We start from the raw sequence: 18,045 nt of genomic DNA on the forward strand, positions 1-18,045 counted from the left end.
GCATTGAATCTATAAATTACCTTGGGGAGTATGGCCATTTTTACAATATTGATTCTTCCTATCCATGAGCATGGTATATTCTTCCATTTGTTTGTGTGTTCTTTTATTTCACTAAGCAGTGGTTTGTAGTTCTCCTTGAAGAGGTCCTTTACATCCCTTGTAAGTTGGATTCCTAAGTATTTTATTCTCTTTGAAGCTATTGTGAATGGGAGTTCAGTCACGATTTGGTTCTCTGTTTGTCTGTTACTGGTATATAAGAATGCTTGTGATTTTTGCACATTGATTTTGTATCCTGAGACTTTGCTGAAGTTGCTTATCAGCTTAAGGAGATTTTGGACTGAGACAATGAGGTTTTCTAAATATACAATCATGTCATCTGCAAACAGGGACAATTTGACTTCTTCTTTTCCTAACTGAATACCCTTTATTTCTTTCTCTTGCCTGATTGCCCTAGCCAGAACTTCCAATACTATGTTGAATAGGAGTGGTGAGAGAGGGCATCCCTGTCTTGTGCCACTTTTCAAAGGGAATGCTTCCAGTTTTTGCCCATTCAGTATGATATTGGCTGTGGGTTTGTCATAAATAGCTCTTATTATGTTGAGATACGTTCCATCAATACCGAATTTATTGAGAGTGTTTAGCATGAAGGGCTGTTGAATTTTGTCAAAGGCCTTTTCTGCATCTATTGAGATAATCATGTGCTTTTGTCTTTGGTTCTGTTTATATGCTGGATGATGTTTATTGATTTGCATATGTTGAACCAGCCTTGCATCCCAGGGATGAAGCCCACTTGATCATGGTGGATAAGCTTTTTGATGTGCTGCTTGATTTGGTTTGCCAGTATTTTATTGAGGATTTTTTGCATCGATGTTCATCAGGGATATTGGTCTAAAATTCTCTTTTTTTGTTGTATCTCTGTCAGGCTTTGGTATCAGGATGTTGTTGGCCTTGTAAAATGAGTTAGGGAGGATTCCCTCTTTTTCTATTGAATGGAATAGTTTCAGAAGGAATGGTACCAACTCCTCCTTGTACCTCTGGTAGAATTCGGCTGTGAATCTGTCTAGTCCTGGACTTTTTTTGGTTGGTAGGCTATTAATTATTGCCTCAATTTCAAAGCCTGCTATTGGTCTATTCAGGGATTCAGCTTCTTCCTGGTTTAGTCTTGGGAGAGTGTAAGTGTCCAGGAAATTATCCATTATCTTCTAGGTTTTCTAGTTTATTTGCATAGAGGTGTTTATAGTATTCTCTGATGGTAGTTTGTATTTCTTTGGGGTCAGTGGTGATATCCCCTTTATCATTTTGTATTGCATCTATTTGATTCTTCTCTCTTTTCTTCTTTATTAGTCTTGCTAGTGGTCTATCAATTTTGTTGATCTTTTCAAAAAAAACAGCTCCTGGATTCATTGATTTTTTGGAGGGTTTTTTGTGTCTCTATCTCCTTCAGTTCTGCTCTGATCTTAGTTATTTCTTGCCTTCTGCTAGCTTTTGAATGTGTTTGCTCTTGCTTCTCTAGTTCTTTTAATTGTGATGTTAGAGTGTCAATTTTAGATCTTTCCTGCTTTCTCTTGTGGGCATTTAGTGCTATAAATTTCCCTCTACACACTGCTTTAAATGTGTCCCAGAGATTCTGGTATGTTGTATCTTTGTTCTTATTGGTTTCAAAGAACATCTTTATTTCTGCCTTCATTTCGTTATGTACCCAGTAGTCATTCAGGAGCAGGTTGTTCAGTTTCCATGTAGTTGAGTGGTTTTGATTGAGTTTCTTAGTCCTGAGTTCTAGTTTGATTTCACTGTGGTCTGAGAGACAGTTTGTTATAATTTCTGTTCTTGTACATTTGCTGAGTAGTGCTTTACTTCCAACTATGTGATCAATTTTGGAATAAGTGCGATGTGGTGCTGAGAAGAATGTATATTCTGTTGATTTTGGGTGGAGAGTTCTGTAGATGTCTATTAGGTCCGCTTGGTGCAGAGTTGAGTTCAATTCTTGGATATCCTTGTTAACTTTCTGTCTTGTTGATCTAATGTTGACAGTGGGGTGTTAAAGTCTCCCATTATTATTGTATAGGAGTCTAAGTCTCTTTGTAAGTCTCTAAGGACTTGCTTTATGAATCTGGGTGCTCCTGTATTGGGTGCATATATATTTAGGATAGTTAGCTCTTCCTGACGAATTGATCCCTTTACCATTATGTAATGGCCTTCTTTGTCTTTTTTGATCTTTGATGGTTTAAAGTCTGTTTTATCAGAGATTAGAATTGCAACCCCTGCTTTTGTTTGTTTTCCATTTGCTTGGTAGATCTTCCTCCATCTCTTTATTTTGAGCCTATGTGTGTCTCTGCATGTGAGATGGGTCTCCTGAATACAGCAAACTGATGGGTCTTAACTCTTTATCCAATTTGCCAGTCTGTGTCTTTTAATTGGACCATTTAGTCCATTTACATTTAAGGTTAATATTGTTACTTGTGAACTGGATCTTGTCATCACGATATTAGCTCATTATTTTGCTTGTTAGTTGATGCAGTTTCTTCCTAGCATCGATGGACTTTACATTTTGACATGTTTTTGCAATGGCTGGTACCTGTTGTTCCTTTCCATGTTTAGTGCTTCCTTCAGGATCTCTTGTAGGGCAGGCCTGGTGGTGACAAAATCTCTAAACATTTGCTTGTCTGTAAAGGATTTTATTTCTCCTTCACTTATCAAGCTTAGTTTGGCTGGATATGAAATTCTGGGTTTAAAATTCTTTTCTTTAAGAATGTTGAATATTGGCCCCCACTCTCTTCTGGCTTGTAGAGTTTCTGCTGAGAGATCTCCTGTTAGTCTGATGGGCTTCCCTTTGTGTGTAACCTGACCTTTCTCTCTGGCTGCCCTTAACATTTTTTCCTTCCTTTCAACTTTGGTGAATCTGACAATTATGTGTCTTGGAGTTGCTCTTCTCGAGGAGTATCTTTGTGGCATTCTCTGTATTTCCTGAATTTGAATATTGGCCTGCCTTACTAGGTTGGGGAAGTTCTACTGGATGATATCCTGCAGAGTGTTTTCCAACTTGGTTCCATTTTCCCCGTCACTTTCAGGCACGCCAATCAGACACAGATTTGGTCTTTTCACATAATCCCATATTTCTTGGAGGCTTTGTTCATTTCTTTTTACTCTTTTTTCTCTACACTTCTCTTCTTGCTTCATTTCATTCATTTGATCTTCAATCACTGATACTCTTTCTTCCAGTTGATCGAGTCGGTTACTGAAACTTGTGCATTTGTCATGTAGTTCTCATGTTATGGTATTTATTTCTATCAGTTCTTTTAAGGTCTTCTCTGCATTGATTATTCTAGTTATCCATTCATCCATTCTTTCTTCAAGGTTTTTAGTTTCTTTGCGCTGGTTACATAGTTCCTCTTTCAGCTCTGAGAAGTTTGATCAACCGAAGCCTTCTTCTCTCAACTCGTCAAAGTCATTCTCCGTCCAGCTTTGTTCTATTGCTGGTGATGAGCTGTGTTCCTTTGGAGGGGAAGATGTGCTCTGATTTTTTGAATTTCCAGCTTTTCTGCACTGCTTTTTCCCTATCTTTGTGGTTTTATCTGCCTTTGGTCTTTGATGATGGTGATGTACTGATGGGGTTTTGGTGTGGGTGTCTGAGATGGCCAAATAGGAACAGCTCCAGCCTCCAGTTCCCAGTGTCAGCGACACAGAAGATGGGTGAATTCTGCATTTTCAACTGAGGTACCAGATTCATCTCACTGGGGCGTGTCGGACAGTTGGTGCTGGTCTGCGGGTGCAGCCCGACCAGTGAGAGCTGAAGCAGGGCGAGGCATCGCCTCACCTGGAAAGCGCAAGGGGGAAGGGAATTCCTTTTCCTAGCCAAAGGAAATTGAGACACACAACACGTGGAAAATCAGGTAACTCCCACCCTAATACTGCGCTTTACCAAGGGTCTTAGCAAATGGCACACCAGAAGATTGTATCCCACACCTGGCCCAGAGGGTCCCACGCCCACGGAGCCTCCCTCATTGCTAGCACAGCAGTCTGAGATCTAACTGCAAGGTGGCAGCAAGCCTGGGGGAGGGGTGCCCGCCATTGCTGAGGCTTAAGTAGGTAAACAAAGCCGCCAGGAAGCTTGAATTGGGTGGAGCCCACCACAGCTCAAGGAGGCTGGCCTACCTCTATAGACTCCTCCTCTGGGGACAGGGCATAGCTAAACAAAAAGCAGCAGAAACCTCGGGAGAGGTAAATGCCCCTGTCTGACAGCTTTGAAGAGAGCAGTGGATCTCCCAGCACAGAGGTTAAGATCTGAGAACGGACAGAAAGTAATTTTTTTTAACCTAAGAAAATACTAACGGTCACAGAAGGCTATGAACCTGAGACCTGCTCTCTTTGTCAAACAGAGATTAACAAGGATCAGAGAAAAGATAAAGGCTGTCTTTGACATACTCAGAAGGCTTACAAGAGTTTTAAAGAAATTACTTTCTCACTATATGATTCATTGTTATTTAACGGTGAGTCAGTAAACCACCTAAAAATCATCTTGTGTCATCAGAAACACTAGTGTAACATAACTGTATCATTTTCTACTAAAGACAAAATTTCACCAAAGGGGAAAAAGAAAACACAGGATAAAGAGACATATTACACACATCGAAAAAAACAACATTTAACAAAATACTAAAATATTTCCCCACTCTTCTGATACTGTCAAGTCTTAACACTTAAAATAAGGCTTCCACCTCTCCCACTCCAAACAAATAAATGAATTCTAAACAAAGGAAACTTCATCAGGCATTTGGGTACCTCCTCCCCTCACCACGAGGTCTCTGCTGAATCTCAATCCTATACACTGAGGAGCCTGTGGCTTGAACCCTACATCCCTCCAAAACCCCCAGACTGTCACTCACTGAGGGTGCTGTCATTTCTCTGTGGAAAAGACTTTCTTCACAGAGTTCCTCAGACAGTCTCCCAGGTGATGGACACAGAGACTTGGGCTGAGTCTGCCAGAAAGAAATTAGAAAAGTGAGATATTTTTGAAAGGAATAGAAGGTGCCAGATTCAGAAAGACTTACTCCCCACTTCACAGAGGCACCCACACCTCTGAAGATGACTCCTTGGATTGGAAACCAATTGCAGGGCAACCCTGGGAGCCATGTGTTAAGGATGGAAGGTCACATGATGCAGGAAGCCTGGGTTATTACATTATCACTGAGAGCTCCTTGCATATTCTGGTTATTAATCCCTTGTCAGATGGGTAGTTTGCCGCTATTTTCTCCCATTCTGTGGGTTGTCTCTTCACTTTGTTGATTGTTTCCTTTGCTGTGCAGAAGCTTCTTAAGTTGATGTGAACCTATTTGTTCATTTTGGCTTTGGATGCCTGTGCTTTGTAGGGTATTAATCAAGAAATCTTTGCCCACTCCAATGTGCTAGAGAGTTTCTCCAATGTTTTCTTTCAGCAGTTTCATAATTTGAAGTCTTAGATTTAAGTCTTTAATCCATTTTTACTTGATTTTTCTATATGGTAAGAGATAGGGGTCTTGTTTCATTCTTCTGCATATAGGTATCCTGTTTTTCCAGCACCATTTTTTTTAAGAGACTGTCCTTTTCCCAATGTATGTTCTTGGCACCTTTGTTGAAATGAGCTCACTGTAATATATGGATTTGTTTCTGAGTTCTCTATTGTGTTTCATTGGTCTATGTGTCTTTTTCTTTTTCTTTTTTTTTTTAATGCCAGTACCATGAGGTTTTGGTTACTGTAACTTTGTAGTATAATTTGAAGTCACATGATGTGATCTTTCCAGTTTTGTTCTTTTTGCTTAGGTTGGCAATTCTAGGTCTTTTTTTTTTTTTTGGAGACTGTCTCTCTCTGTTGCCCAGGCAGAGTGCAGTGGCACATTCTCAGCTCACTGCAACCTCCACCTCCCAGGTTCAAGCTATTCTTGTGCCTCAGCCTCCCAAGTAACTGGGCTTACAGGTGTGTGCCCCCATGCCCAGCTAACTTTTGTATTTTTAGTAGAGATGGGGTTTCACTATGTTGGCCAGGCCGGCCTTGAACTCCTGACCTCAAGTGATCTGCCTACCTCAGCTTCCCAAAATGCTGGGATTACAGGCGTGAGCCACCATGCCCAGCTTCTAGGTCCTTTTGTGAGCTATTCTTTTGGCTATTCTGGGTCTTTGTGATTCTATATAAATTTTGGGATTATTTTTCTATTTCTATGAAGAATGTCATTGTTACTTTGATAGGGATTGCATTGAATCTGCAGATTGCTTTGGGTAGCATGGATGTTTTAACAATAATTGAGTCTTCCAATCCGTAAACAATGGATATGTTTCTGTTTTTCTGTGTTCTCTTTGATTTCTGTCTTCAATGTTTTAGTTTTCATTGTAGAGATCTTTCACTTCTTAATTCCTAGGTATTTTATTTTACTTGTAGCTATTGTAAATGGGATTACTTTCTTGATTTCTTTTTCATGTTGTTCCCTGTTGGCATACAGAAATGATACTGATTTTTTTATGTTGATTTTGTACCCTGCAACTTTAATGAATTTATCAGTTTGAATAGTTTTTTCATGGAGTCTTTAGGTTTTTCTAAATGTAACATTGTATCATCAGCAAACAAGAATAATTTGGTCTTCTTTCTTCCTAATTTGAATGCCCTTTCTGTCTCTTGTCTGATTGGCTTAGGTAGGACTTCTACCATGTCATCAGTGAAGGAGACTCTACCCCTTCTAAGAACACTTGGATTATATGGAGGGGGAAACTGGCCTTGAAGAAAATTCATGAAATATTAAGACAGAGACCCTTCAGTATTCTCTAACAGCCTAGACTGACTTAACACAAATGAGGAGAGGAGCCTTCAGGGAAGGGAGATCCTCGTGACCTTTGCAGATAGATAGGATGAGACTTCCCTGTTGCTGAAGGAAACCTGAACTCAGGAAAATGAACCTCACCCATATACATGGTACAGGAGTCCTCTACTGCAGCGTGCCCTTCCTTTTTGCCCTGACATACCTGTGGGCTGAGAATAGGTAATGGCATGGCACTGCTTTGATCCCCTAAGCTTCCTGCAGGCCAGGGTAGGGACTAGAGTGACCAGAGCTCATGGCTGGTCTCCTTTGGCTGCAATAAGCATTTTCCACTTGCCCAAATTCATTGTACAAATAATAGTACTTTATTTGCATGGTGAGCAAAGTTACAGAGCACTGTTTTATAGAACCTGGGGTTCCCCTTCCTGTCCAGCCCTCAGTGGTGGTGACTGATGCTTAAGACAAGGCTTAAGTCTCTATGCATTTCCCTGTGAGATTCTGATATGGTCTCTCTGATTGTTTTTATAGTAAACAGCAGGCATACTTTAAGGAGGAAAAAAGAGCTAGTCAAAAGATTTTCTGCCCAGGTTAAAGTCAGTGAAAATTTAGACTGATTATACAAATCAGTGAAGCCTTCAAGTTATCTCTGGTGAAGACCAGTCCTCTGAAGTTACAAATGTTAAGTTTAGCATTTAGTAAATATCTGGACAGGTTTACTTGTCACTTGAGAATATTGTAGGCCTTCTCAAAAAAAGAACAGAAGGGAGTCTCTAAACTTTCATTTCATGGTTCAACAGTTACTTGACGATGCATCGAAATCCCTCAATCTCAAGTAACCAGTGCCAAAAACATCTTCAAAGTGTCTCAGAAGAACTTTCAGAAGGAAATAATGGATCGTTTGGATGAAAACATTCATTTTTAGGAAAATCTAAAAGCGCTATCCCAAGAAGCTGTGAAATGGAATACAAAGTGTGAGAAACGAAGGAAAAAAATGCTTGACAACTTGAAAACATAAAGAAGTTGTAAATGATAAAGAGAGCCCTTTAAAATTGAAGGTGATATACTTGCCTGTCTTCTTTAGCAAAAATTACATGGGTGATGGCAACTTGAAATCAGACAAAGACAAATCAGAAAATTGAGAACTTCTAGGCTGTAAATCAAAAAACAATTTGAAGAAATACACTGATGCTGTTAAATGTTTCCTTAAAAAGGCTTGAAGAAGAAAAACAAGGACTATTAAAAAGAAAATCAAATGAATCACTTACAGTTCAAAGAAATGGTCTCTCATCTGAATAAGCATCTTTGTAGTCTGAAAATGTAGCTCATATGAAAACATCAGCTGTGTAACATCAGAAGCATGACGCCCACAGGAAGATGGCCTCGAGAAAGTCTTGGAAAGAAGCACTTTCTACTATCAAAACTTGATCATTTCCCAAGAGAAAAAATGCTCAAGAAAGTTGGATGGCAGCTTGGCACACTAACAGAAAGCTCACTGAGCTAAGAAAAGAAAATGATCACAACAGATAAAGTTGACTAAAGCAGTTTAAATTTCAGGTTTTCCCAAGTGGTTCCTGCTGTTCCATGTGCAGGCGATCCCATGCATCATGTCTGCAAAGAAGGGAGAGGTTAAAACTGTAAGGGCTTACACATTTGGGTCAGTAGGTTTGATTCAGGTTTACAGCAACCAACTCCTAACTATATACTGGAGGACACATGACCGTGTTTTCTTTACTTAATAATTTAATCTCTTTTTATTGTTTTTTCTTAGTTGATGCTACATTTGCTTAAATTCAAGTTCGAAAGAATTACAATTCCTAAGATGGTGTTTTACAAATCTAGATGGTTTTAATACAATTCTTGACTATTAGACCATTCCATGAGGCTCTCAGAATCAGGTCCATTTAAGTACTGTATTTAGGCTGAATTAAATAGTTCACTATTACGTAAACCATAATTGAATTTTGTATGATCATGGAGATAAATAAATCAATAAAGGTCATTTATATATGCTACGAACTGTTACAAGAAATGTGAGTAACAGTATTTACCTCAATAAATTTAGGTTTAATAGACAGAATCCCACCCAAACCCAACAAAAAAAGAATAATACCCTCCAACTAAATCTATTAGTATTTTTATTAGTTTAGCACTACATTCATAGATTTAGGGGAGGTAACACTTTGTTCATATTATTTGCTGTTTAAATATTTCTAAATTTTATGCAGTCAAAAATAAAAGCTTTCCCTTAAAATACCTTCTTTATCCTTCTCAATCTCAACAGGTTGTCTCATCTCTAGCATTACTAGATACCTGATTATGCCAAATATCAGGTCTTCACACCACTTTTCTGGCCCACCTAATATCCTGACGGGTCTCCCTGTCTTTGGTAAGGTCAATGATGGCAGCTACTATTTAAGTATTTACTATGTGGTAGGCAATAGGCTAAGTACTTTAGGTAAATTATCTCATCTAACCTCATAGCAATCCTGCAAGGTAATTGTCCCCATCTTATGTTTGACTATTACTACCCTTGCTCAAAAGCTTCATACTTTCAGAATATTTTTCAGTCCTCTATCAGCTAGCTCAACCTATTTTTCTAATCATTCCCTATAGGTCCTCTTAACCTACAGCATTTCATTCAAATTCAACTGCTGTGTTCCCTACATGCTCCTTGTGCTTTTCTTAGACTCAGGCTTTGTGGGCCCAGTTGTAAACGTACTTGCAGTCATAGCACAAATGCCACCTCTTACATGAAACCTTCTCTGGAAACTCCCTGCTAAGTTCTTACAGTAAGTTCTTTATTCGTCTAACTTATTATTATTTTACTATTTTTTGTATTGAGGACAGGATGGAATCCTACTCATCTGTATTGTTCCTGCAACATCTTCTACATTATATAGTTATCAATAAGTGTGTAGAATACATTTACAACTTTGGTAGATGCCTTGAATTTGTTCAATAATTACTTTAAGAATGTTTTACATACATCATTCTTAAAGTAATTAAGATGATTACATACATCATTTGATTCTGTAATACTGCTTCATACATTTTTAACTATGTTTCTCACATTCACATTTTCACTCCAAGTTATAAGAATGTTCTAAACTATGCCATACCCTTCAACTTTTCTAAGTATCAAACACCATGCTGTGGATAGTAAATGCTTGCTGAATAAATGTGTAAGAATAACTGGGGCAGATGATAGCATTATAGTAACAACAAGCCAATAAGCTCAGTTGATGGCAAAACTACTTCTGGAATGACTTCAAGTAAACTATCATTTCTAAGTTTTAGTAATTTTGGCTAAGTAAAATCCCTATCAAATTTCTTAGATCTCTTTCAGAATATGCCAATTTCTCAAGCTTTTAATGTTAAAAAATTCTAAATTTAAGTTGATCTACTGGATCAAGCAAACATTTCCACTGATTTTAGTGTACATATTCTAGCTATCACTACTTTAATCATAAAACTATTTCAACTAATTAAATACACCAATAAAATTGGAGACTTGGGATGTGAGCAGGACTTCAGCTATTTAATATTACACGTGTGTGTATGTATGTGTATATGTATGTGTATATAAACGTATATAAAACTAATCACAAAGGAAAAAACTTTTTGTGGGGGCAGGAAAAACCATAGGAAATGAGAGGAAAGGGAAGTGCTAATACACCAGAAGGAGGCAGGCTATTTCAGCATCTTTTAACTTAGTATTTTAGGTGATACAGAACACAGATATCTAAATGGCTTAATTCTATACTAAGTATAAAAACACGCCCCTCCAGTACCACAAATCTTTTCAGGTGGCACTGTTGTGACATTTCTTCCTTTTCATGTATGCCTTTATAGATGCCCTTTACAGAACCCTTAATAACACTAAACACAATGAATTCAGGAATTTAACTTTGTACTCTAGCCACGATCTCAGACATCCACATGATCTACAAAACTGGAGGAAAGGAATCTGGGTTTTTGAAGATATAAATCCATTAATCAAATTTCTAGTTTAAAAAATGGAGCATTAGTTTAAAAAAGTAAACTAGACCTTAAATAAGAGGTTATCTAGATTTGTCACTCACCTACTCAACAAATAGACATTGAAAACAGTGTGCCAGATGCTGGCATGATGATGATGATTGATAAGGTTCCTGAAATTAAATAATTTCATACAAGTAATTATAGTTTTGAAGAAGTGCTATGTTGTTCTCAGTCTGAGTGACTGCACAATATAATGATGTTGGCTGAGGTATGACAAGGAGAGGGAGTTTACATAACATGTAATAAGAACCTGTAATGGAACATTAGGTCAAAGAGGACATCTAGGAAGACCCTGAAGTGTCTTGAATTTTCTAGAAACTAAAAGAAAATTAGAGTACGGTGAATAAGAGGGAGAATAGGTTGAAATGAAGCTGGAGAAGTAGGTGGGAACAGACTGAAGAGCTTTTTAAACTTTAAGTGGGGACTTCAGTATCACATCAGAAGTTCAGATCACACAGAGCTTTGAAGGTCATATTAGAATTTTGGATTTAGGAGTTAGAAGAGATTTAGTGGCTGGGCGCAGTGGCTCACACCTGTAATCCCAGCACTTTGGGAGGCCGAGGTGGGCAGATCACCTGAGGTCAGGAGTTCGAGACCAGCCTGACCAATATGGTGAAACTTCATCTCTACTAAAAATCCAAAAATTATCCAGGCTATGGCGGCATGCACCTGTAATCCCAGTTACTCAGGAGGCTGAGGTGGGAGAATCGCTTGAATCCAGGAGGCAGAGGTTGCAGTGAGCTGAGATAGCAGCACTGCACTCCAGCCTGGACAAGAGAGAAGACCCTGTCTCAAAACAATAAAAAAAAAAAGAGATTTAGTGGTTAATTAGTTTAGGTCCTTCACTGGGATTAAAGTTGGGCCATAGGTAATTCAGTAAATTAGTTTCTTAAAGTGGTTTAGAGAATTCTTCTGAGACAAAAGGCAAACAGTTTTGGGTCATTTTAAAAGCTGAGTAGGTAAATACATTCATTTATTGAGCACCATCTATGTGCAATGCAATGCACTTGAAACATCACCCACTTTCCAAGGGCTTTCTTAACTGACAGAAAAAGGGGGAGAGTGATTGAGTAGAGTATAAACATGACTAGGAAAAGTACTTAAGAGCATAAAGAGCCGTTTTTGAGAGCCGTTAGTGACTTTCTAGGAATATTTTCACTACCCTCTCCACTTTGATAACAAATACACTTTGATGTAGTCTCAAAGGAAATCTTTAGGCCTATGCTTCCATATCATTTTCAACACCCAACAATAACTTCATATGATGAAGTTTAACGACATTATAAATGGAAGGATCAGTATACAATTCAGTAGCTCAAGATAATGGATATAAAGATCCAATAAAGATAAAAGCTACCTTTTATTCAAAACAAGGCATATTCTTGGGTGCGATGGCTCATGCCTGTAACACCAGCATTTGGGAGGCCAAGGTAGGTGGATCTCTTGAGACCAGGAGTTCAAGACCAGCCTGGCAATATGGTGAAACCATCTCTACAAAAAATTAAAAAATTAGTCAGGCATGGTGGCCCATGCCCGTAGTCCCAGCTATTAGGCTAGTGAGAAAGTAACTGCGGCATTTTTGCCACTAATGGCAAAAAACCGCAATTACTTACACACCAACCTAATACTTGGGAGGCTGAGGTGGGAGGATGGCTTGAGCTCAGGAGGAGGAGGTTGCACTGAGCTGAGACTGCACCACTACCCTCCAGGGTGGGCAACAAGTGAGTCAAAAAAAAAAAAAAAAAAGGAATTTTCTGAAATACTCACAAGATCTAAGTGAAAGTAGTATTTGTAAGCTGGAAAGCCAGTACAAATGCTAGCCCTAATTCAGATTTCCCAGCCTTAATTCTTTCTTGTAAAGGACTATCTTCAATTACATCCTGTATTCTTTCAATGGAACAAGAACACACGTTAAAAATGGTATTCAAACAAAGAAATACAGCAACTCAGTTTATTACATGCAGATTCTTCTGCATTGTTGCTAACAGTTCACTGGTCCAAAATTACTAAAATACTTAAAAAACTATACATTATGTAAACAAAACATAAATAAGACAGCATAGTTCTTTGTACATATATTTAGTACAGGTTGTTAGGGATTCTGGAATATGTACAATTTTACATCATGGACTGCATTTTTCACAATGCATAAATATATATATATTTTTTACAGAAACAAAAATAAGATTTCACTAATGACACAGAATACCATATCATAGATATGCTGCAACAGTCCAAATTCAAGAAGAAACATGTCAATGTAAATGTGCAAAAGGCTAGCTTACTCTAAACTATTCAAACTTTGTTCACTTTATGTTCTACAAACAGGTAAATCCTGACTTTAAACACAGAATCTCGAAACCCTCCTCAGAATAGCAAGTGAAATGAAACAGATTTTTCCCTCCCCAAGAAAACAAAGCCTTGTTGCAAGCTAATGAAAAGATACATTAAAACACACACACACATACACACACACACACAACTATGTATAGTATGTTTTCAATAGTATAATAAACATTTAAAATTTTTATGGGAGTCAAAACAATGCCCCATTATTTAAAAACTGGCTCTTTTAGTCTAAATTCAAGATGCAGCTGTGTCAGGCTTCTCTAAGCCCGATGACTGAAAAGCAGGGAAGACAGACGCAGGATTTCGACTGGCAGATACAATCTGAGAGAGAGATGGAGAGAGTGAAGAAACCTTAGATGCTGGAGTGTTTATGGTATTCAAAATGGCTCCTTCTGGGCTAACCAACAATTTTTTGACAGGTGTGTCCAAATGAAACACTGAAGTGCTACTTGGCAGTGGAGGATTACTGGGGCAAATGGCAGAAACCAAAGATGTCTTAGCCAAAAGAGTAGCTGGAGGAGACTTAATTACTGAAGTCAGAGATACTGTTGGTACAGGAGGTGGAACAGGAACTTTAACAGTTGTGTTTATGATTTGTGGTGATGTATGTACTGTGGGTATAGAACTTGCATTCCCAAAAGAGTTTATAAATTTTGTAGGGCTTCTTAGAGGATGTTGTAGAGGTTGCCCACTTAAAGAATTATTTGACGCTAGTGTAATCTTCTGGGTAGAGTTATCTATTGGCGTAGACTGAATGCCTTGGCCACTGTTAAGAACTAAGGGGGCTCCGTATTTTGGATTAGTAGATATAAGGAGAACATGGCTGCCAGCTCCAAGACCTTGTGGTGGAACAATAAACCGGGTTCCGTTAATCATAATCTGAGTACCAGGTGCCAAAGGTGTACTGGTATTGATGACTATTTTTTGCTGAATACAAGGTTCACTGAACTGACTCCCGACTAAACTAGTTACATTAGATGGTGCTGAAGCCGTGTGAATGGTAGCGCCACCTGGAGCAGAACTGTAACTGGGGGTTTTTACTAAAGCTTGCTGGTTCGGCAGAGAAGCAAAATTGGAAATATTAACTATTTTACCTGGACTTGGTGAAAGGGATGACAATTCAGTTTGAGGTTTATTTGTGTTTACATTTGTTGGCACTGTAGTTGAAATCCCTGGTGACTGAAACTGGAGCGAAGTCCGAGATTGTCTTTTAGAAAGAGATATAGAACGTGTGGCTCCTGGTACTGTTGCTGAATGTGGAACTGTGTTTATTATTTTGGGGGATGTAGTCGCAGGGGCAGGTAAGGCAACCGTAACAGGAATTTGCAAAGCTGATGCTAAACATTTAGGAGACACTACTGGTTGTGTAGTTGAAATCAGAACAGATGATGCAAGGTGTCCTGTTTTCACAGTTGATATAGCCACAGTGTTTCCGAGACTTGATGAGCAAAGTCTATTTGACAAAATAGGCATAATTCTCGAAGAGGTATCATTTCCACTGACTAAAACAGAAGGTCGTGTCCCAGCTGAAGCAGAGGCTGAGGTCACTGAAAGGGAACCTAAAGATAAATTCGCTCCGGTAACTGAAAGCATGTTTACTGCTCTTGCTGCAGAAACCACCGATTCATTAACAGGGGTAATATTCTGACTCACAAAATTTGAGCTTACTGGAATTGAATTACCACTTGTTGACAATGGCAAAATATAGCCCTTGCTACTTTTGTCTTCTCCTTTTGGGGTTACATTTTGTAGTATGTTAATTGACGGTATAGCTGGCACAGTGCCTGAAGTATTTACAATCGCTTGACCTATGTTTAGTCCAATTTTCACATCTTTTATCTGAGACACAGCTGGTGATGAATTTATTTTTATTGGTGTGCCCACTGTAGATGGAATCAGTACTATCTGGGGTTGCTCTGGAGTCTTAACATATGCTTTATTCAATGGAGGAGGAAGAGTTTGTTTTAATGATTCTGCAACAAGAGTCGGGGTTGATGTACCACTGGGAACTGGGGCATTAATAAAAACTAATTTCTGGGCAGAAACACCTGTAGATGTCAGTGCAGGTGTCATATTAATTGCAGTTCCATTGCCAGAAGAAAGAATAGATGGAGCTGATACCAGCATAAGTTTCTGAACTGGAGTCCCACTGATTACATCTCCATTTGTTGTTGCTGTTGCTTCTGACCTTGTAACAGGGTAACTTTTTGTGATATAATCTACCTGTTGCTGTTTAGTTGGAGTATGAATAATATTTGCATTGTTTTGTCCAAAATTTGCTGCTGATATGCTAATTACACTTACTGAACTACTTGTTGTTGATGGTAGTAGAGTGCTAGAACAAACAGAGGACTTCAAGGGAGAAGAGGGCATGTGTGAAGTTTTATCTATCATGTGGCCCAAATCACCACTGCCAGTGGGGTAGCCTGATGTAAGTTTGAGATTTTTCCCCATGGATGGAGCAAAGCTAGCTGGAATGGAAACAGAAGCCGGTGTTTGGCTGAAAGGTGAAAGACTAGATGTAGTAGTTGTTCCAGCTACAGGTGAAAAAGCAGAGGAAGAAGTTGTTGATTTTGGCACCAGAAATGCCTGAAGCTGAGGAGCAAAAGTGAAAACTGAACTTGAAGTTACAGTATTGGGTGAATTTTGATCTGGGTTGGTCTGTACTTTTACAACTCCAGTGTTCCCACCTCGTGTCCTAACAAGAATTGACTGTGAATCTCTTATGCACACAGTTTTCAGCTCTTGCTTTGCTTCAGAAGAATCAGCAGTCTGTTGTGCAAAACAGTTGAAGGAACTACCAGGATTTGTAGACCCATTTAGTGGTGTTGTTGATAACAGAGGCTGACCTGTGGAGGAAATGGTGGGTGAAGCACTGGGCAAGGAGAATGTGGCTGCTGAAACTGCATTCTTGGTTTTTCCTGCCTCACTCTGGCTAGTCTTAACTGATGGTGTTAATAAGTTATTTACAGAGGTTACAGGCGACAAAGGCTGTGGTCTAGCACTAGTTACATTTGATAAAGGTGTAATCGTTTTGTTGAAAACTGTATTTGGTAGTTGGGTAGAAACAGTTCCTGGTGAGTTGACAAAAACTGATGCTAAAGAAGAATTTCTGTTTGTTGTCTGTGCGAAAGATGAACAATGTTGTTCTGTACCTTTCTGTTGAAGTGGTGGTATTTCTTTTGCAACTGCTTTTCCCTCTTTATGCTGAATCACAAAATTCTTAGGCAGAATAAGAACTTGCTGCATGATTTTTTCCCCTGTTTTAGGATCCACCACAGGCTGCATCTGAATCTTTACAGAGCTATTTTGAAGATCTATTGGCAACCACTGGCCACAGGGCATTTTGTATACCATTTGTAAAGGACCTTTTGTATTGGTGTGGCAGGTCAATGCTGGCTTTACGGGGCTTGCTTCTGGAGGAGATAAAACTGGTTTTTCCACAGCAGAAGCACTTCTACCTGTGGAAGGAGGCAGTTGATTTGTTAAGGTCACTTTGTTCCCAATATTCTTTGCGAGCAAAGCCTGAATGGGTTTGGTCCCTTTCTGGAGAGTACACACAGGTACTGAATCCAATGAGGCAAATGACTCTGGAAATGATGGCTCTGCATGCTTTGATTCATTGAAACAGTCAATCTGCACATCACCTTCTAGATTCTCAACTATTGTCTCATTTGTGCTTAACTTTGCTTTCTTCCTTGGAGAAAGCTCTTTTGTGCTGTCATCCACATAACCAGTCTGTTTGGACTGTCGTTTAAGTGTTTTAAGCAGTGTCTTCGGTAAGTCTTTTGAAGGTAATTCCTTTTTCAACAGCTTGCTTCGAGCCATAGGAAAATCTATTTCTGACAACTTCATATCATCTGAAAATTATAAAAATAGGCATTTTGTTTATAAAAAACAGCAACTAAATAATAACAACATCAACTGTAAAAAAGAAAGTGAATCTTTGAGTGGGCAATGTATTAAGAAATCTACTGCAGGGTGATTCAAAAGCCTTAGCACCACTGATGAAGATAAAGGTAAGGTCATCTTTGACATGATAACCTAGATATCATAACCATGCCCAATAATAACCTATTATTGAGAACATTTTTTTGGTCAAAATTTTTGGTCGAGAATTCTGCTAATTCTTCTGCCAGTGTAAGTGCAAAAAATTGTTTCATTAGAAACACCTAAGTCAACAATCAGGGCTCAGAATTTAATTTGGAAAGGAATCTAGTTCTCTTTTTCTAGCTAGGAACATTTTGATACCATAGAGAGGTGGTTCTCCAAGCTATTCTATTTCTAGAGACTCTAAAGGACAAAAAATATCCAGCTTTTTCTGATGTTCACCCTTATAGTAAAAAAATTTATGTTCATATTCGGTCAAACTAGGTTTATAAGACATTACTCTTATTTGCCAAAGATCGAAAACAACAGGTTAATGCATTTCTAACCACATACTTTCACATTAACCTCTATATAACCAAAGAAAGTCATTAAACTAGATTTACATAATAATGTAATCTGATAAATGGAAATGAATTACAGGTAATCTAATCCAGCCCTTTATCCTTATTAAAATGATGTGTTCATTCTGGTCTCATTAGGCCATCAACCTTGGTAATTCCTCAAAAAATAATCTTCACAATATTAAGAACTTGTCAAATTCTATTTCTAAAGTAAATCTCAGATACAATGCTTCAAAAATACTAATAATAAAAAGAAGAGCATGAATCAATTTCAAAGGGATTACAGATCAAGGGCATGTGGTTTGTAATGGGCAATGACAGGCCTACAGTTTGGAGTGAAGCACTGGCTCCTGAAACTCCTAGAAATGTAATAATGACTCCAAGAAACTTTTTGTTTTTTTTGAGACAGCATTTTGCTCTGT

At 38.5% G+C, this 18,045-nt stretch overlaps 1 protein-coding gene across 5 annotated transcripts in view; it reads right to left on the bottom strand.

The window, feature by feature from the left end:
* Positions 1 to 7,124: 7,124 nt before the first annotated feature.
* The window catches only part of KIAA2026 (KIAA2026 ortholog), a 92,497-nt gene continuing 81,576 nt past the window's right edge, over positions 7,125 to 18,045 (bottom strand). For 2 of the 5 annotated variants that reach the window (XM_031654827.1, XM_031654826.1), the window contains one exon: positions 12,761 to 17,032. In XM_031654827.1, coding sequence (XP_031510687.1) covers positions 13,407 to 17,032 — 3,626 coding nt within the window. In that variant the 3' untranslated portion in view covers positions 12,761 to 13,406. Of the gene's footprint in view, positions 8,391 to 8,900; positions 10,934 to 12,760; positions 17,033 to 18,045 lie in introns of those variants that run through there. The other 3 variants (XR_004178054.1, XM_031654828.1, XM_031654829.1) reach the window with 3 other exon arrangements.

Source organism: Papio anubis, chromosome 13 (genome assembly GCF_008728515.1).
Source record: "Papio anubis isolate 15944 chromosome 13, Panubis1.0, whole genome shotgun sequence".
In the NCBI taxonomy this organism is placed as follows: Eukaryota; Metazoa; Chordata; class Mammalia; order Primates; family Cercopithecidae; genus Papio; species Papio anubis.